The sequence below is a fragment of the Lactuca sativa genome, chromosome 7 (genome assembly GCF_002870075.4).
Source record: "Lactuca sativa cultivar Salinas chromosome 7, Lsat_Salinas_v11, whole genome shotgun sequence".
NCBI classification, from domain to species: Eukaryota; Viridiplantae; Streptophyta; class Magnoliopsida; order Asterales; family Asteraceae; genus Lactuca; species Lactuca sativa.
Window position 1 is genome coordinate 178,974,170 of NC_056629.2, and position 21,332 is coordinate 178,995,501.

Sequence of the window (21,332 nt, forward strand, 5' to 3'; positions counted from 1 at the left end):
CGTGAATATTGACAAGCCTGCTCAATTGCCTCGAATTACCCGTATTGCCCTCCACTAATAGCCATGTTAATAACAATAATAGCGTTTTTAAACGTCACAAAAATTGTAACAACAAAGCTGTTTTCTAAACAAATATAAATTATCTAACTATTTATAACTTTAGCTAAACAATGTCTTGACATGCAACAAGCTTCTAGATGTGGAATTTTAAATTAACTATTGCATTTTTTTAATTTTAGAAATCGATATTATACGAGTGAAGTTAGTAAAGATTATACAATTAATAATTATCTGTAAAAAAAAAATGTTTTTTTAAAACTACATTTTCTATTTAGAAAAAGACATATTTTTACCAATATAAATCTTAATCAAAATTAATTTTATCAAACATTACAAGACAATTTTTTCAACTACAGATTCAATAATTAGGTTTGGAGTAAATTCTTACACCTTTTATTTGTTGGGCTAAATGTTAAAAAAAAATCTATCATACTTTTTAACCATGTAACAAATTATTATATTCTATCATTCTTTTGTAAAATTTAACCTTCCATAAAAGTACATAAATGGTCCCTTTACCACAGAATGACAAGAAACCATTTATGTAATTTTGTCTTTAACCTTTGAAAATAAAACAAGAGTTTAAATCGGTCATTTTGAATTCATGTATTCCTCATTTGTAACGAGGAGTAATATCGAATTAAACTCAGGGGCAAAAGCGAGAATTTACAAGCTTCATGGATTGATACGAAGGAGTAGTTTTCCAGATCTATCATACTCCACTACACTCCACCCCACACTTCACGAGTTCAGTCTCTTTCAAGCTCACAAACGCACTTTCACCTCTGTAGCTATCAATGGCAGCGGTCGGAGCCTTGAAGCCACCTCATTGCTTCTCTTCTTCCTCCGGCATTGCTGCTGAACGGAGAGACCTCCGCTCTTCGTCGTCGTCCTTTCGGAGTTTATCGTTTGCTTCGTCTCATCTGTCCGGAGACAAGGTATCTTCGGTATCATCCGTGCGACCACGGCGTCATGGAGGTAGAGCTTCGGTGGTTGTTTCTCCCAAAGCTGTTTCCGATTCCAAAAATTCGCAGACATGTCTTGATCCTGACGCTAGTCAAGTATGGTCCCTCATTTTCTATCTGTCATTTTCAGTATGATCAGCAATTAATTGTATGTTGTACTCAGCTATTTTCACGCAATTTTCGAAAATTTTGAACTAAAATTCTGTTCAGATCTAGTAGAGTAATAATGCGTGGTGAACTATAATTCTGTAAGTTTGTAGACAGGAGTTTGGAGAAAACTTAATTGAAATTCACTAGAAGTAGAAGTCGAGGAACTATTCGTGATTTCACGAAAGGTGATAGAGGAAATTCACCTAGGAGAGAGAAAGAGATTGACTCGTTTATATCGATAATGGATATGAGAAAAGGAAAGAAAATCAGTTAAATTATATTGTGAGAAGCAAAAACTAACAGCAAATCTGAGATTTCACGATGCTAAAAGATGAATCGAACTCCATATTTTTGGGATCATGAGCTTTGTTATCGTCAATATCTCAATTAGCTCAAGAATCCATGCTTTTGTGTAATTTTGTAATGCATTCCTGTCATCTCTTGTTTGATATAAATGGCTTATTACTTACAACAACCAGGTTTTGTAATGCATGTCTGATTTCTGCAGAGTGTTCTTGGGATAATACTTGGAGGTGGAGCTGGGACACGTCTTTACCCTTTAACAAAGAAAAGGGCAAAGCCTGCTGTTCCTTTAGGAGCAAACTACAGGCTTATCGACATTCCTGTAAGCAACTGCTTAAACAGCAACATATCAAAGATTTATGTTCTCACACAGTTCAATTCTGCATCACTCAATCGCCACCTGTCACGTGCTTATGCAAGCAACATGGGTGGCTACAAGAACGAAGGGTTTGTTGAAGTCCTTGCAGCTCAACAAAGCCCAGAAAATCCAAACTGGTTCCAGGTAATTAATTAACAAATAACAATCAAGATATGAATCTGTGATTTCACAAAGGGTAAAAATGTCATGAAACTATTTATGTTCAATTTGTTACAGGGGACTGCTGATGCAGTGAGGCAGTATTTGTGGCTATTTGAAGAGCACAATGTTCTAGAGTACCTAATCCTTGCTGGAGATCATTTATACCGTATGGATTATGAGAGATTTGTTCAAGCTCATAGAGAAACTGATGCTGACATCACTGTAGCAGCGTTACCAATGGATGAAAAACGTGCAACTGCATTTGGACTAATGAAGATTGATGAAGAAGGGCGTATAATTGAATTTGCAGAAAAACCAAAAGGAGAGCAACTAAAAGCTATGAAAGTTGATACCACAATCTTAGGGCTTGATGAAGAGAGAGCTAAAGAGATGCCTTATATTGCTAGTATGGGAATATATGTTGTCAGCAAAGATGTTATGTTGGATTTGCTGAGGGATAAGTTTCCTGGAGCTAATGATTTTGGAAGTGAAGTTATCCCTGGTGCAACTTCTATTGGCCTAAGAGTATGTTTCTTTTAACTTTTCTTTGTTTTTTTAACAAGTAATCAATATGGTTATAAATTTTTTTATATAATCTATATAGGTACAAGCTTACCTTTATGATGGCTATTGGGAAGATATTGGTACCATTGAGGCTTTTTACAATGCCAATTTGGGTATCACAAAAAAGCCAATCCCAGATTTCAGGTAATTTCATCTTTGAACCTAACATCAGTCACAGTTACAGTCACAGACACAGACATTTATGGTGTTGGATGTTTGATGTAGCTTTTATGATCGATCATCCCCGATTTACACTCAACCTCGATACCTACCTCCTTCCAAGATGCTTGATGCTGATGTCACCGATAGTGTTATTGGTGAAGGGTGTGTCATTAAGGTTAGAAAATCATGCTCAATGCCATTTTTTTTTATCGAAAATGTCATAACATGATTGATGTGACACTTTTTTTTATATGATAATAAGTTTAAAAAAACTTTGTTGTACAGAACTGCAAGATTCATCATTCGGTTGTTGGGCTTCGATCTTGCATAGCTGAAGGTGCGGTAATTGAAGATTCATTGCTGATGGGAGCAGATTATTACGAGGTAATAATTTAAAAAATTATTTTTCTAGGTTATAAAATATTAAAATTATCATTGAAATTTATGTATTTTGCAGACGGATGCTGATAGGGAGCTTCTTGCTGCCAATGGTAGTGTTCCAATTGGTATTGGGAAAAATACTCATATCAAAAGAGCGATTATTGACAAGAATGCACGCATAGGAGACAATGTTAAGGTAACTTCTTGTAATAACTTGCTTTCAGCTCAATATTTTGTTACATGGACTACTCAACAGACTTTCTAGGGCTAGCTCACATGAAAGCTAATGAGGGCATTTATGTCTTTTGCACAAACTACAAATCGAGAGCGAGTCCCTTTCCCACTCTGTTCTACCTTTTTGGTTCCGACAAAAAGTTTTAACTTTTTTTCCAATTAACATAGATACTTTGGCAAAAGTTGTAGTTTGTCCTGTTGAACATCAGCCCTGGTCCCACCCTGTTCTACTTTTTTGGGTAGGACAAAAAGGTGTAGTTTTTGTCTTATTGAACATCAATCCTGGTCTCACCCTGTTCTACTTTTTTGGGTAGGACAAAAAGGTGTAGTTTTTGTCTTATTGAACATCAATCCTGGTCTCACCCTGTTCTACTTTGTGTATGACAAAAAGCTGTAGTTTTTGTTCTATTGAACATCAACCCATCAACCCTGGTCCCACCCTTTTTGTGTATGACAAAAAGTTACATTTTTTGTCCTATTGTCCTATTGAACATCAACGCTGGTCCCACCCTTTTTGTGTATGACAAAAAGTTGTAGTTTTTGTCCTATTGAGCATCAACCCTGGTCCCACCCTTTTTGTATATGACAAAAAGTTACAGTTTTTGTCCTATCCAGTCATACCTTTTTGGATAGACAAAAATTTTCAATTTTTGTCTTATTAACATTAGTCTTATTCTTTCTTTTACCTTTTTTGGTGGAACAAAAAGTCATAAGTTTTATCTTATTAACATTAGTAATATTCTTTCTTTTACCTTTTTGGTTGGAACAAAAAGTTGCAAGTTTTGTCTTATTAACATCAATCCTCTTTCTTTTACCTTTTTGGGTGGAATAAAAAGTTGTACGTTTTGTCTTATTAACATCAGTCCTCTTTCTTTTACCTTTTTGGGTGAAACAAAAAACTGTACGTTTTGTCTTATTAACATCACTAGGTGTGAGACCCGTGTATTACACGGGTTTATAAAAAAAATTTAATATAAAATTATAAGCATTACATATTTTTTAAAGTAATAATTTTACATAAATACAAAGAATATAATAAATAAAGTAAATAATAAAGGTTGTAGAGCATTTTATTATGAAATTTAATAGGATGATCTACTTTACATATATAAATCTCATTAAAATGTGGATTTTAAATTTAAGAAAAATGAAAATTTTAAAAAAATGACAAGTGGAAAAGAAATAATTCGAAAACTCTTAAAAAATGACATGTGTCAAATTTAATGAAAACATGACATTTGGCAAAATTGATTTTCATTTATTAGGTTAGATATCCCGTTTCGCACCACCTTGTTTGTGAGACAAAAAATTGCAATTCATGGCCTAGTGACATCAATTTTTGTCCTATATTGACATCATAGTCTTTGACCCACCACCCTTTTCTACCTTTATGGGTTAGACAAAATATTCAAAAGTTTCTCCTATCGAATAGTTGTGTGCCACCATGTTCTACTCTTTTTTGGATAGGAAAAAAAAGTTAACAATATCACAAGATGAGAAAGATGTGATTTTTACAATTTTCTTTTGTGATGTCAGATTATAAACAGCGATAATGTTCAAGAAGCAGCAAGGGAAACAGATGGGTACTTTATAAAAAGCGGGATCGTTACAGTTATCAAAGACGCGTTAATTCCTTCTGGAAGCATAATCTAGACATGAGGTACATTATGATATGATGTTTTGATGAAGAGGAAGCTTACCACGATATGAAATGTAAAAATTCCATTTTAATTAAATAAAAAAAGTAAAACCCAATAGACTCTCCTCTTCTTTACTTCCCTTGTAGCTGATGAGGTTAACTGAGTTTGGATGTTGTCATGTAACACCGGTGAATACTGTATCTTTGCTTTAGCAGTTGTACATTTCATGTTCCTTTTTCAAGGGCCTTTACTTTGCTTCACATTCTAAAACTAACTCCTTGATATCTTTCAATAGATTTAACCTTCATTTTCAGAAATTAGTAGTAGTAAAATTACCATATCAACCTTCATGTATATTTTTACAAATGTGCATTCTGAGTCTAAGTTACAATGATATTAAAATCACCAACAAAACCTATTTCCTAGATCTATAAGTGCAACATACAACCAAAAGATTCTCTAAATCATTTCATCAAACACCTGTCTTGCATCATCCAGCGAATCACAATTTTTTAAACCAAGCTTATTCTCAAATCCAATTATTTAATACGAGTTCCATAAGGATGAAAGTTTTATCAACAGATTTTTTTATAATAAAATTATTAAATAAAATTTTGAGGCGCTATAAAATATCAACGCATTTTTAAAATATCAATTTATTCCAACACTAATAATTGAGTTATTGACCTGGTCAAACTTCCTATACATATAAACTGAACCATAGGCAATCTAACAGAAAAACTCCAACCACATCAATAGCCACCCTCTTCATCATAGTGGCCACCAAAATGGCCCGGTTTATTGAGCTTGGTGGAAATGGAATTCTCAAGGATTCGCATATCGAGTTATTAGTATGTATGATTCTGGTTTCAATGTCTATTTTTTCTATAATCATCTTTGTGTGTGGTGGTGACTCTGATGATCATCATTCCCGTAAGAAACACCGTCGAGGGGGTCGCTCTGGTTTCGTAAATGGGGTATATGTTGATAACGCCGGTGGTGGTGATGGTGGTGGTCATGGCGGAGGTGGAGGCGGAGATGGTGGTGGTGGTGGTTTTTGATAAGCATAGCAATGGAAAAGAATGGGGTTTACAAAACAACCATATATATAAATTTAGTTGATATGTATGTGTCTAGAGACTAAGTTCGATGTGACATGTTTGGGGTTTGGAATAAAAAATAGCCTTCTTATGAGGTTTGGAAGGTGATAGTATGAGTTTTTTTTATTTTATCTCTCACAGAGTGTGCTTTAGACATATACTTTTGTATTCGATGTGTAAGGAAGGAGGTTGCGGTTGTTGGTATTCAACCTTTTTGGGTTTGAAATAGTTAATTTTGTATTCAAACTACATTGTGATATGTGCAATGAACATATATTTTTATTTATATTTGCTTATGTATCCTTTTAAATTAAGGATTTAATAGATATATGTATCCTTTTATTTATATTTGCTTATGTATCCTTTTAAATTAAGGATTTAATAGATATATGTATCCTTTTATTTATATTTGCTTATGTATCCTTTTCATGAATGTCTTCGGTTGTAAAGATATTCTTAAAATACTTTTTAATATATAGCCAAATAAATCATGAAGCAAGTTTAATAGAAATATCGTTTTGTGGCTCATTCTTTTTGAATGTTGGCTTTTTTATCACCACAAGCAATAATAAAAGTCATAAATAATCATATTATCAAACGATGTGACTGCCAAGCTGGTGATGGAGAAAATTATACGTCATTCAATGGAATTTTTATAGCCGGGTCATGATTTGGCCACCTATCACATCACATTCACTTATCAGTTTATAACTTTATATGTATCTTTGCATTATCTCTAATACTACAAATTATTTAGGTCGACCAAAATGTATTCATCCAATGTCTGAATTACAAATAAATAGCAAAACATTTTGATAAAATTTCATTTAAAAAGATAAAAATACATAATGAAGGTTTTAGTTGATAGTTTTCAGATTAAAGTAAAGCCATCAATTGAGGAACACAAAATCACCATTTAGGATATAGCGACTGTTTTGCTCTTAACATGAACAGCAAATTTTATAATAAATATAATAAACATAAACCCAAAATCGCTTTCAAACTTGTTAATTTAGAGTCTCCTTCATGACATCTTCAGAAACCCCCATGTTGCATCTTCAATAGGTAAAACCAATGCTAGCTTCAATAATCGATAGACTAATGGAAACACAATATGTCTCTTTGTTTCCACCATCACTCTAGCAAGGTCAGAAATACTTTCCAAGTTTAACCGGTGGTATTTTCCTTTTCAGAGCTATCTTCATTTTTTTTTTCTAGCCATATAATATAAGAATTAGCTAATTCTACTTTTTTCAACATTTTCAAGAATTAGATTAAGTCAAATAAACAATAATTAGCTATTAAAAACTACCATTTAATAATTGATTTAGATAAGGGAAATAATTGAAGGACAACAAAAGCCAACCTAAGTTAACAATCTACCAAGTTACAAAATACAAACCCAAACAATTAACGATTTTATTTTCAATAAAACCAAACAAATTTAACCACTACAAAAGGTAACAATTAAACACAAACAAGGAAAGAATTAATTAAGAACAAATAACAAGTATCACGTAACAAAAGATTTAGAAGATAGTGATACTTAAATACCTTAAGAGAGGATAAAGTGTGGACTTGTGTCGTGGTGGAGACTGTAGGTAGCACTGGTGTTATTGGAACCGGAATCGAATGGTGCGGCGGACGGGAGGGCAGTGGCCACGCCGGACGGCCTGATGTGCTGTTGTTCACTGACATGAACTCGCGGTGGCAGTGAGAGTGAGAGTTGCTCTGGTTCGAATTTTCAATTAAAGAAAAAAAAAACATTTAAGTATTTTGGGCCGTGGAGTGTGGAATGTAATTCCATGGACTGGGGCACTGGGCTAGAGAGGATTGTTATTTTTTGTTGGGCTTCTATTGTCTAAAATCACTTTAAGCATTCGAAATAGGGATGACTAGTTTGTCCCAAATCCAAATCTCGTACTGGTACCGTACCGGAACCGGTATCAAACCGTACTGAATTTAAAAATATAGGACGATACTTGGTACTTCAAATACATTAAATTCAGAAATCGGTACCGTCGGTACCGGTACTAGTATCGAGTACTAGTATCATTTCCGGTACCGGTACCAGTGATGTTAATTTGGTTCGGTACTTGGAATTAACTTTCGATCAAATTCGGTATTCGGGAAATCGGGAACGATATGGGTCGGTACCGGTTCCGTCCCACGCTCATCCCTAATCTAAAGTGCATTTCAATACCGAAAACAAAAATAAAACATATAGCAATCTATTTGTTTAATTGTCAGCTTTTTATAGACAAAACTTCAAATTCTATCAAAGTTTAACAAATTATGAAAATGTTAGATTAGAGGGAATAATGTCATTTCTATATATATATTTTATATATATATATATATATATATATATATATATATATATATATATATATATATATATATATATATATATATATATATATATATATATATATATATATATATATATATAGGTTCAGGTTCATTTGAGACCATTCTAATTTTATGAGACCGTGAGACCAAATCTAAATATTTTTAAAATGCAAAATAAATGGAAAAATCCAAAAATTCTTTTTTTAAATATTATTTTCGGAACTTGAATTAACTAAAAAAAGTAAAAAAAAAATTCCGTTTTTTTTTGAAAAATACGTGAAATATTCTAAATAGAATATTACACTGACATATTCTAAAAAATAATTTTAAAATGTAGAATAAATGGAAAAATCTAAAAATTCTTTTTTTAAATATTATTTTCGGAACTTGAATTAACTAAAAAAAAATTAAAAAAAATTAAAAAAAAATTCTATTTTTTTTGAAAAATACGTGAAGTATTCTAAATAGAATATTACACTGTATATATATATATATATATATATATATATATATATATATATATATATATATATATATATATATATATATATATATATATATATATATATATATATATATATAGGGTTAGGTTCATTTGAGACCACCTATATTTTGTGAGACCGTGAGACGCATTTTGTGATACCGTAAGAAGCAATCTAAAAATAATTTTAAAATGCAAAATAAAAGAAAAATTCTGAAAATTCTTTTTTAATTATTATTTTCGTCATTTTATTTACCTAAAAAGGTAAAAAATAATAAAAACAATAAATAAAAATTACCTTTTTTTAAATAGTTGAAATATTATAATAAATTATTACACTGTAAATATTCTAATATGGTTTTTAGAATATTAAAATATTCTAATGTTCTACTAGATTTGTCAGTTATGTAAATATTCTAATATTCTACTAGAATATTTCACAGATATATAAAAAATACGGTAAAATTTTTTATTATTTATTATTTTTTTGGAAAATTTAAATGATGAAAATAATATTTTAAAAAAATTCAAAAATTTTCAATTATTTTGCACTTTAAAAATATTTTTTATTATCTACAAAATGAATGACGAAAATTATATATCGTCACATTATGGAATGTCAAATCATATTTTTTATTTATCTTCAACATCTTGTCATTTAGTAGAGGTGGGTTGACATATTTTTTATAAATACAAATTTAGCATTTTTAAAAAATATGTTGTAATTGTTATAAATAATAATAATAATAATAATAATAATAATAATAATAATAACAATAATAATAATAACAACAACAACTTAAAGTTATACAACCTTACAAAAATTAAAAAAAACATACAAACATAAATACTTAAACACTTAAAAAAATGGAAAAAAAAACTTAGAACATCTTAGCCAGTACAATCTAAAGGAAGTCTTCATCCGAAACTTGACTTTCTAAATCATTGACTAGTTCCGCGTTAAAAATGATATGGTCAACCGTTCAAATATGTTCTGTTAAGTCTCTATGAAGATCATGATGAATCTCAACATTACGAATTGTTCCTTTTTTTTGCCATGTACTCATCACTTCCAACCTCAAATGTTTGTGTTGGCAAACGATCTCGTTTTCATTATACTCATATATTACATGTAGCACCTTGTTCCTGGTACGTAAATCTCACTTGAGTATTATCCATTTTTTTAGCCTTGGACTCGGCGAGTCATAGGTCCGACTCGCCGAGTAGATACGGGACCCGGGACATGTTTAACTTGGCGACTCGGCGAGTCCATATCCTGTACTCGGCGAGTCACCGCTGTTGGATGAAACCCTAAGTTTCAGGGGTTTGCACCCTATTTAAACCTCATGTCTGCCCCTAGCCAGCCCCCATTTACCTCAGAGCTCCCAACCCTCGTTCCAAAGCTTATTTCCTTGAGAGTTTGAAGCATTTTTGTGTGTTCTTGAAGGATTTGAGAAGGAAGTGGAGTAGATCAAGAGGAAGGGAAGGAAGCCAAGCATCTTAGTGTTCTCTCAGTGATTTCTTTGAGGTATAACCCGTTTTCCCTCTGTTTTGATGCTTATTGCTCCATTAAGTCTTTCTTGAGCCCTTCCCCAAACTTGTTTGTGCAATATAAGTCGTAATAAGTTGATTGGCCTTTAGATCTAGGCAAGATTGAGCTCCAGGAGCTCAGATCCGTTACCTTTATGGACCCATGTTGCTTGTTCATCCTAGATCTACCCTTTTGAGGCATTTTGAGCCCTAAATCCATCATTGGTGAGTATCTACACGTAAAGTTGGATCCCAGATCTGGCATTCATGTTCTAGGAACCCAGATCTGTGAATGACATAGACTGGAATCGAGCAAAACCACGTATATAGTGATTGCATGGCGATGACTCGGCGAGTCGTTCATACGACTCGACGAGTCTCCTCGCGAGTCTCCGAGTTGTCCCCTTTTCGTTGTGTCGAGTGTGAGTAGTGAGTCACGGGGTGTGACTCAGTGAGTTGGAAGACAAAATCATCCATGGAGGAACTCGGCGAGTCCATGCCCTGACTCGGCGAGTTCAAGGCAATCTCCTTAGATCAAGAACAGACTCGGCGAGTTGTTCATACAACTCGGCGAGTCACAGCATAAAGTGTTCTTCGGATGAAGATGAACTCGACGAGTTGTTCATACAACTCAGCGAGTAGGATGAAGGACTTGAACCTTAGTTTAGAAGAAGAACTCGTCGAGTCAACGCCTAACTCGACGAGTAGGGACGGGATCCAGGACAATCGATTGGATAGGGACTCGGCGAGTTAGAGAGCCAACTCGGCGAGTCGGGTCAACTGAAAGTTGAATCTGACTTTGACTTATGACATGATCAAGGGTAAAATGGTCATTTTACCCAAAGGTCAGTTACCAGTGATTGATTGAGTATGTTGTGGGAATTGCAGCCGGAGGATTTCCGGAGCAGCAGCAGCAGTAGACAGTCAGTTCCTGATCAGATCAGTAGCTACTTCGAGGTGAGTTACCTTCCAGTAGCGGTGGGTCTACGACCATAATGCCGGCCCACCAGTAGGGTTCGTATGATAGATGATTGTCTTTGTGATATCATCTAGGATTGCTACTACCTGATATGTTATGTGCTAGCATGATATGTTGTATGTGAAATTAGTAGAGTTCGGTTGTTAGGACCGAAGGGTAGTCAGACACCCCAGATACGTCTGACAGTATGTGATGATGTGTTGCATGCTTGCTTTTTATGTTTATGCGATAGAGGTAGTAGGAGGGGACCAGTCCCCGGGTTCGGTTGTTAGGACCGAAGGGTAGTTCAGGCACCCCAGATATGTCTGATAATATGTTTATGTTATGTGTAAATGTGATAGTAGTAGTAGGGGTGAAATAGTCCCCGAGGTTCGGTTGTTAGGACCGATTGGTAGTCAGCACCCCAGAATGGCTCGACATGGGTAGGTCAGTGCCCCAGAATGGCTTGACATGGGTAGGACGGCACCCCAGAATGGACGCACGGGTAATCGGCACCCCAGAATGGCCGTACCGGGTAGACAGGCACCCCAGAATAGCCTGGTAGTATGTATGTTATGTGTTTGTATGGTATGTGGTACGATGGGGGAACTCACTAAGCTTTGTGCTTACGTTTTTCAGTTTTGGTTTCAGGTACCTCCTCAGCTAGGGGAAAGGAGCCGGCGCGGTAGCAACATGTCACACACACACTCTCTTGTTTCCGCAGTTATGAGCTTATTCTGGGATTGATACTCTGATGTTTTGATTGTTTACATGTTCTGGATTTCAAATTGGGTTTTCGATGTGAAATGGTTAGTTAAACAATGTTTTAATCATTAATGCTTTCAAGGTAATGCTTTACAAACGAAATTTTTGGACGTGAAAATTGGGTCGTTACAAGTTGGTATCAGAGCCCTGGTTTGAGGGATTCGGACACACCTTCGGGGGTGTCTGGACTCAAATCGAGGGATTAAAAGATTTTCTAAAAGAAAATGTTTTCTAAAAATTGAGAAAAGAGTTTTGAGAAAGAACGAAGTGTGTGATGTGCGCGACCGGCTGAGCTCAAGTAAGTATTCCCCAAAGTACCCATACAAGTTTATGTTATGTTTAACAGCTTTTGTGTAACAGCATGCTAGACTAGGACTAAGGATTTAGGAGTGATGCCTTATGTGCTTGCTTTATGTGTTTCAGTTGTATGAGAATTGCATGCTAGAATCGAGTAGACAGCAGTAGGATAGCCTGTTAGGTTATGCCTGATGGTATGAGTATTAGCTCTGTATGCTAGATCAGTTTCTCTCCATGAGAGCGGATTTGCTTGAGATTGTTCCCTTAGTTCGAATGCTGCTTGCTTTGTGCTTTGTGGGACTCTGAGTGGTGGGAGTTAGCCATTAGGCGATTACGTCACGTCACATGTGATCAGGGTTGAATAATCTTAGAGTGCCGGATTTGATCCTACTGCGTAGCTCTTGTTTGAGTCCAACCGTTGTAGGGACAAGTCGGGTGCTCGAAGGATTATCTGAGCCTCATCACATGTGATGGTATTCGGGGAGTGGCTAACTGGCATTACAAGGAGGCCTGCAGCAGCTAAGGACTGGATAGAGTAAAGTCGGAGATTTCCCTAGGGCAAGCCTAGGATGAGTATAGCAGTGATCAGCCATAGCGAAAGGGATCTGGTAGAGTTGAGGCAGTCCTTGAAGAAGGTACGGATAGATGTGGAAGGTAGTATGGGCCCGTACTACTGAAAGCAGAGGATCCGTACCCGAACCAAGGAAGGCCAATATAAGACCAGTGAACTTGTAAGTAGTTATGATCCCTCAGGAAGTATCAGTATCACTAATGATTATTGTGATGTATTGCAAAATGGTGGTACTTCGATCGAGGCCGATAGATGGCGGTTCAGGAGAGGGGTCAGGTTCAGGATCAGGTTCCGAGCAGGTAGATGAGGGACTACGCGAGTTCATCGCGTCAGAGATCACCAGGGGTATCCTTGAGTCGACTCCCATTATCTTCGGGTCGATCAAGGAAGGGATCATCGAGTTGATGGAGGATTGCCTCAGGGCGTTCAGGAGCGACATGGCATCTGGCCAGTCGGGATCTCGCACACTGTCCTTTAAGGACTTCAGGGGCAGTGGTGTGCTGGATTTCCACGGGGTGAAAGACCCCATTGCCGTCAGACGATGGATTACAGACATCAAGTCTGCATAGTTGACTTGCTTCTGCCCCGAGGGGTCGAAGGTGAGGTATGCAGAAGGGTGTTTGCGGGACCAAGCTCGAGATTTGTGGGATTCAGTGGGAGACTCGTTGGGAGCCTCAGCTATCGAGGCCATGACTTGGTCAGATTTTGTGACCAGGTTCAGGGCAGAGTTTGCGTCGGCTGTCGAGCTTTAGCAGCTGGCCAGGGAGTTTTTAGACATGAGGCAGACGACTGAGACTATGGCGGAGATCACCGCCAAGTTCCGGGAGAGGGCTTTGTTGGTGCCCCAGTATGCTGGTGACGAGGATATGAGGAGGACCCGTTATCATTATATGCTACGAGCTGACATCCGGGAGCATGTTAGCTTTTCAGCTTGCCCTACCTTGGACTCTATGATTGCCAGGGCGAGGGAGAGGGAGATAGATTTGGAGCATATACGGAAACGGAAGTCAGAGGAGGGACAGACAGGAGGGGCTTCGGGGAAGAAGCCCAAGGGATCAGATGGTAGGCCGACAGGCCAGTCAGGACCAAGCCGCTGCAGGAAATGTGGCAGGCCGCACGAGGGGGCGTGCATGTTGGGATCATCAGGCTGCTACAAGTGCGGCAAGTCTGGGCACTTTAGCAGGGATTGCACTGCTCCGGCAGCAGTTATTTAGACATCGGAGTTGTTGTGTTTCCACTGCAACCAGAGGGGCCACAAGAAGGCCAATTGCCCCCAGTTGACAGTTTCAGCGCCGGTGAAGGCGCCAACTCCAGCGACCCTGCGGATCACGGATGGCTGGCAGGGCAAGGCAGAGGCTCCGGTGGTGAGGAGCCGGGCATTTCAGTTGACTACCGAGGAGGCACGCGCCGCACCCGATGTGGTGACGGGTATGATTCTTTCCCTTTATTTTTTATTTTATGATGTTATGATATTGATATGTGCTCGGTATATATATATATATATATATATATATATATATATATATATATATATATATATGTTTTAGGATCATTCCATGTGAACGGTATCCCAGTTCAGGTGTTATTCGACTCGGGTGCATCCCGATCATTTGTGTCCCTTGCGCTTAGCAAGAAGTTTCCTGAGTCTTCGGGCATGTTGGATTGCCCTTTGGAGGTAGAGATTGCTGATGATCGATCAGTGCGAGCATCGATGGTGTTTCGGGATTGTGTATTGCATCTGTTTGAGGAGCGCTACTTAGTAGACTTGGTTCCCATTCCGCTGCGTGGGAACAAGGTGATTATAGGCATGGATTGGTTGAGCCCTAATGGGGCGGTGATAGATTGCGCGCAGCAGCTAGTGCGGGTCAGGACCCCAGGCGGGGGAGAGTTAGTGATTCATGGCGAGAGGCCGCAGTATGTTCAGTAGCGAGGGCGAGATGCTACCTTCAGCAGGGATGCGCATGATATGTCGCATACGTGATGGATACCCGGGAGGTGGGAAAGGCAATAGTGAGCGAGGTTCCGGTGGTGCGAGATTTCGCAGATGTTTTCCCAGAGGAGCTTCTTGGGATACCTCCGGAGCGACAGGTGGAGTTCAGGATTGACCTCGTTCCTAGTGCGGCTCCAATAGCCAAGGCACCGTATCGGTTGGCTCCTCCCGAGATGCAGGAGTTGTCTACATAGCTGCAGGAGCTGTTAGACAAGGGATTTATTCGTCCGAGTAGTTCACCCTGGCGAGCCCCGATCTTGTTTGTGAAGAAGAAGGATGGGTCGCACCGGATGTGCATAGACTATCGGGAGCTGAATAAGGTAACGGTGAATAACTGTTACCCACTCCCGAGGATAGATGATCTCTTTGACCAGCTTCAGGGAGCGTCTTGGTTTTCCAAGATTGATTTGCGTTCGGGATACCATCAGATGAGGGTTAGGGAGGAGGATACGCAGAAGACCGCGTTTCGGACACGCTATGGCCACTATGAGTTCGTGGTGATGCCGTTTGGGCTCACCAATGCTCCTACCGCGTTCATGGACCTCATGAACCGCGTATGCAGACCGATGCTGGATCGGTCTGTGATAGTCTTTATCGATGACATCTTGGTTTATTCCAAGACTCAGGAGGAGCATGAGAAGCATCTGAGAGAGGTGTTGGAGACCCTGAGGAGGGAGAGCTTGTATGCCAAGTTCTCCAAGTGTGAGTTTTGGTTGCGCGAGGTGCAATTTCTCGAACACCTTGTCAACCAGAATAGGATTCTGGTCGATCCGGCCAAGGTCGAGGCCGTGATAAGATGGGAGGTTCCGAAGTCTCCATCTGAGATTCGGAGTTTCCTGGGATTAGCAGGCTACTATCGGAGATTTATTCAGGATTTCTCCAAGATAGTCGTACCCCTGACGCGGCTGACGAAGAAAGCTGTGGTCTTTCGGTGGGGACCCGAGCAGCAGGCTGCATTTGAGACACTAAGACAGAGACTGTGCGAGGCGCCGATCTTAGCCGTGCCAGAGGGTGTATAGGATTTTGTGGTTTATTGTGACGCATCCATTTCAGGGTTGGGCACGGTACTGATGCAGAGGGGGGCATGTCATTGCCTACGCTTCGAGGCAGCTCAAGCCTCACGAGGTGAACTACCCGACGCATGATTTGGAGTTGGGGGCGGTGGTTTTTGCCCTCAAGATTTGGTGACACTACCTCTACGGGGTTCAATGTACCATCTACACGGACCACAAGAGTTTGAGGTACCTCATGGATCAGCCGAATCTGAACATGAGGCAGCGTCAGTGGTTGGACGTGGTAAAGGATTATGATTGCGAGATCCTCTACCACCCGGGGAAGGCCAACGTGGTGGCCGATGCGCTTAGCCGCAAGGCGGCGCCGATCAGGGACGTTTGCATGAGGATGACCGTGGTGACTCCCCTGTTGAAGCGAATTCGGGAGGCTCAACAGGAGGCTATCAAGGAGGAGCATCGGAAGAGCGAGCGTGTGGTGGGTCAGGTCTCCTCCTTTGATTATGATAGCCGAGGACTATTGACACTACACCGTAGGGTGTGGGTGCCGTATCACGGAGGCGTGCGCCAGATTTTGATGGAGGAGGTGCACAAGTCCCGATTCTCTATTCATCCCGGGGCGACGAAGATGTATAGGGATCTTCGTCTAGATTATTGGTGGCCCTGCATGAAGCGGGATGTGGCATGGTACGTTGAGCGGTGCTTGACCTGCAGGAAGGTCAAGGCCGAACTACAGAGACCGCATGTCAAGATGCAGCCGTTGGATATTCCACTGTGGAAATGGGAAGATATCACGATGGATTTTATCACGAAGCTTCCCAGGACCGCGCGTGGAGTGGATTCGATTTGGGTCATCGTGGATCGATTGACCAAGAGTGCTCACTTTATCCCGATTCAGGAGAGCATATCGGCCGAGAAATTGGCCGACATCTATATCAGGGAGATCGTGGCGCGGCACGGGGTGCCAGTATCGGTTATCTCGGACAGGGATGTGCGTTTTACTTCCAGATTTTGGAAGAGATTTCATGACGAGTTGGGCACTCGTTTGCATTGTAGCACCGCCTTTCACCCGTAGACGGATGGTCAGAGCGAACGGACCATCCAGACCTTGGAGGATATGTTGCGGGCGTGCGTGTTAGACTTCGGTGGTAGCTGGGATACCTATCTTCCCTTGGCCGAGTTCTCCTACAACAACAGCTACCACGCGAGTATCGACCGCCCTCCATTCGAGATGTTGTACGGAAGGAGGTGCAGGACCCCGATATGCTGGGGTGAAGTTGGCCAGAGAGTCATGGGGAGCATCGAAGTAGTGCTCAAGACGACCGAGAGGATCCAGCAGGTTCGGAGCAGGCTTAAGACTGCTTAGAGTCGACAGAAGAGTTACGCCGACAAGCGTCGATCCGACTTGGAGTTCCAAGTCGGGGATATGGTTCTCCTGAAGGTGTCGCCTTGGAAAGGCGTCATTCGATTCAGGAAGCGGGGCAAGTTGGGCCCGAGATTCATCGGACCGTTTAGGGTTGTAGCCCAGGTGGGCAAGGTGGCGTATAGGCTGGATCTGCCAGCCGAGCTCAGCCAAATCCACAGCACTTTCCATGTTTCTCAGCTGCGGAAGTGTCTAGTGGACGATTCAGCGATAGTGCCCTTAGAGGATATACAGGTTGATGACAGCCTGAATTACATTGAGCGCCCAGTCGCAATCCTCGACAGGAAGTCGAAGGATTTGAGGAACAAGAAGGTGGAGCTAGTAAAGGTGCAATGGCAGCACCGCAAGGGTTCAGAGTGGACTTGGGAGCCAGTGGAGGACATGATGGAGCATTATCCTGAGATGTTCCAGGATCGAGCAGTAGACTTCGAGGACGAAGTCTAAAATAAGTGGGAGAGATTTGTAGCACCTGGTTCCTGGTACGTAAATCTCACTTGAGTATTATCCATTTTTTTTAGCCTTGGACTCGGCGAGTCATAGGTCCGACTCGCTGAGTAGATACGGGACCCGGGACATGTTTAAGTTGGTGAGTCGGCGAGTCCATATCCTGTACTCGGCGAGTCACCGCAGTTGGATGAAACCGTAAGTTTCAGGGGTTTGCACCCTATTTAAACCTCATGTCCGCCCCTAGCCAGCCCCCATTCACCTCAGAGCTCCCAACCCTCGTTCCAAAGCTTATTTCCTTGAGAGTTTGAAGCATTTTTGTGTGTTCTTGAGGATTTGAGAAGGAAGTGGAGTAGATCAAGAGGAAGGGAAGGAAGCCAAGCATCTTAGTGTTCTCTCAGTGATTTCTTTGAGGTATAACCCATTTTCCCTCTATTTTTATGCTTATTGTTCCATTAAGTCTTTCTTGAGCCCTTCCCCAAACTTGTATGTGGAATATAAGTCGTAATAAGTTGATTGGCCTTTAGATCTAGGCAAGATTGAGCTCCAGGAGCTTAGATCCGTTACCTTTATGGACCCATGTTGCTTGTTCACCCTAGATCTACCCTTTTGAGGCATTTTGAGCCCTAAATCCCTCATTGGTGAGTATCTACACGTAAAGTTGGAACCCAGATCTGTCATTCATGTTCTAGGAACCCAGATCTGTGAATGGCATAGACTGGAATCGAGCAAAACCTCGTATATAGTGATTGCATGGCGATGACTCGGCGAGTCGTTCATACGACTCGGCGAGTCTGCTCGCGAGTCTCCGAGTTGTCCCCTTTTCGTTGTGTCGAGTGCGAGTAGTGAGTCACGGGGTGTGACTCAGTGAGTTGGAAGCCAAAATCATCCATGGAGGAACTCGGCGAGTCCATGCCCTGACTCGACGAGTTCAAGGCAATCTCCTTAGATCAAGAACAGACTCGGCGAGTTGTTTATACAACTCAACGAGTAGGATGAAGGACTTGAACCTCAGTTTAGAAGAAGAACTCGTCGAGTTAACGCCTAACTCGACGAGTAGGGACGGGATCCAGGACAATCGATTGGATAGGGACTCGGCGAGTTAGAGAGCCAACTCGGCGAGTCAGGTCAACTGAAAGTTGAATCTGACTTTGACTTATGACATGATCAGGGGTAAAATGGTCATTTTACCCAAAGGTCAGTTAGCAGTGACTGATTGAGTATTTTGTGGGAATTGCAGCCGAAGGATTTCCGGAGCAGCAACAGCAGCAGTAGGCAGTCAGTTCCCGATCAGCTCAGTAGCTACTTCGAGGTGAGTTACCTTCCAGTAGCGGTGGGTCTACGGCCACAATGCCGACCCACCAATAGGGTTCGTATGATAGATGATTGTCTTTGTGATATCATCTAGGATTGCTACTACCTGATATGTTATGTGCTAGCATGATATGTTGTATGTGAAATTAGTAGAGTTCGGTTGTTAGGGCCGAATGGTAGTCAGACACCCGAGATACGTCTGACAGTATGTGATGATGTGTTGCATGCTGGCTTTTTATGTTTGTGCGATAGAGGTAGTAGGAGGGGACCAGTCCACGGGTTCGGTTGTTAGGACCGAAGGGTAGTTTAGGCACCCCAGATATGTCTGATAATATTTTTATGTTATGTGTAAATGTGATAGTAGTAGTAGGGGTGAAATAGTCCCCGAGGTTCGGTTGTTAGGACCGATTGGTAGTCAGCACCCCAGAATGGCTCGACATGGGTAGGTCAGCGCCCCAGAATGGCTTGACATGGGTAGGACGGCACCCCAGAATGGACGCACGGGTAATCGGCACCCCAGAATGGCCGTACCGGGTAGACAGGCACCCAGAATAGCCTGGCAGTATGTATGTTATGTGTTTGTATGGTATGTGGTACGATGGGGGAACTCACTAAGCTTTGTGCTTACGTTTTTCAGTTTTGGTTTCAGGTACCTCCTCAGCTAGGGGAAAGGAGCTGGCACGGTAGTAGCATGTCACACACACACTCTCTTGTTTCCGCAGTTATGAGCTTATTCTGGGATTGATACTCTGATGTTTTGATTGTTTACATGTTCTGGATTTCAAATTGGGTTTTCAATGTGAAATGGTTTAATTAAACAATGTTTTAATCATTAATGCTTTCAAGGTAATGTTTTACAAACGAAATTTTTGGACGTGAAAATTGGGTTGTTACATTACATTTCCTTCATCTTCGAGTATCATATTATGTAATACAATACAAGTATATATCACCTCACTAACTTTCTTCTCCTCAACAAAAATTACAGGGGATTTCAATATATGCCAATGTTTTTTAAGAGTGTTAAATGCTCGTTCAACATATTTCCACGCTTTTTCTTGATCTCGCTTAAACTTCAACCTCTTTTTATCGTTAGGACAAGGCAATGTCTTCACAAAAGAATGTTCTGGATATATCTCGTCCACAAGATAATACTCATACTTGTAAGACGTTCCATGTACTATAAACGAAGAATCTTGTGCAGTCATGTTATGCGTGTCATTGAATACGTCATTCATGGAACTCACATAAACAAATAAGTCATGTCATATCCACAAATTTTATGAGGCCACAACTTCAAGCATGATGGTTATATAACCATGATCACCTCCGATGTATTAACCTTGATATGAATTCCAACAATTTCCCCATTCCCAATGAAAGCAATCTAGGCTTCCTAACACTCCAAGGAAGCCATGAACATTTGCATGATGGCCATATATTTTTTAGATGTCATAATAAGTAGGTTTACGAAAATATTGTGGACCATACATTCCCATGACATACTTGCAAACATTTTGAAGGCTTTCTCGTGCAATACATGAGGACATCCTAAGATTCTCATCTAGTGCATTGGGGGAAGTGACATATGCTACGACGATATATTTTTGTAACATTGATAGTTTGTTTTATTTACTTCTTTTATGTAGTTTATTTTAGCAGTTTAGCTTTTTTTTTTTTTTTTTTTTTTTTTTTTTTTTTATTGTTTTGGGATTGCATAATCTATTCCTTTTTTTTTTTTTTATCTTGGATCGTATCGGGTACTTTCTCTTTTGCATAAGGTGTTTTGGAGTCTCATTGCGGTTGCAGATTAGCTCTTTTCTTGGCTTTGTGGGCTTTCTAGGAGTTATTGGGCTTCATAGATCTATTTTGGAAGAATCAAGCTTGATGTGTTGAAGAATTGGATGAAATGGAATCTTGAAGATGGGCTTTGGTTATCCATATTGAAGCTTGAAAATGATTGGTCCATTTTGAATCATGTAAGGTGTGAAGGGGACCAAAGGAATCTAATATAGTGGGATGGAGTAGTGGAAGAAAGGACCCACTAGTATTTCAACATCATTTGCGACGGTGAGGTCTCACCCACACAAGTTTATGTGGCCACCCGCACAACTACAC

At 40.0% G+C, this 21,332-nt stretch overlaps 1 protein-coding gene and 1 long non-coding RNA gene across 2 annotated transcripts; one reads left to right on the top strand and one right to left on the bottom strand.

Moving 5' to 3' along the window:
- Positions 1 to 772: 772 nt before the first annotated feature.
- LOC111914565 (glucose-1-phosphate adenylyltransferase small subunit, chloroplastic/amyloplastic) lies at positions 773 to 6,367 on the top strand. Its single transcript, XM_023910280.3, has 8 exons — positions 773 to 1,121; positions 1,684 to 1,980; positions 2,074 to 2,523; positions 2,603 to 2,706; positions 2,788 to 2,899; positions 3,010 to 3,108; positions 3,182 to 3,301; positions 4,876 to 6,367. Exons 1-8 carry the CDS (start codon positions 858 to 860, stop codon positions 4,990 to 4,992), a joined length of 1,563 nt encoding a protein of 520 aa, XP_023766048.1. The 5' UTR covers positions 773 to 857; the 3' UTR covers positions 4,993 to 6,367.
- Positions 6,368 to 6,879: 512 nt separating this feature from the next.
- Positions 6,880 to 7,889, bottom strand: LOC122194922 (uncharacterized). Its single transcript, XR_006184734.2, has 2 exons — positions 7,634 to 7,889; positions 6,880 to 7,218 (listed from the first exon to the last, which is right to left on the bottom strand). It is a non-coding gene; the product is annotated as an uncharacterized LOC122194922 (long non-coding RNA).
- Positions 7,890 to 21,332: the final 13,443 nt, after the last annotated feature.

Excerpts from the sequence above, each read along its gene's own strand:
- LOC111914565 (XM_023910280.3), top strand. The coding sequence starts at position 858 with ATGGCAGCGGTCGGAGCCTTGAAGCCACCTCATTGCTTCTCTTCTTCC. Across the intron at positions 2,707-2,787 it reads AAGCCAATCCCAGATTTCAG|CTTTTATGATCGATCATCCC; the intron begins GTAATTTCATCT and ends TGTTTGATGTAG. Across the intron at positions 2,900-3,009 it reads GTGAAGGGTGTGTCATTAAG|AACTGCAAGATTCATCATTC; the intron begins GTTAGAAAATCA and ends TTTGTTGTACAG.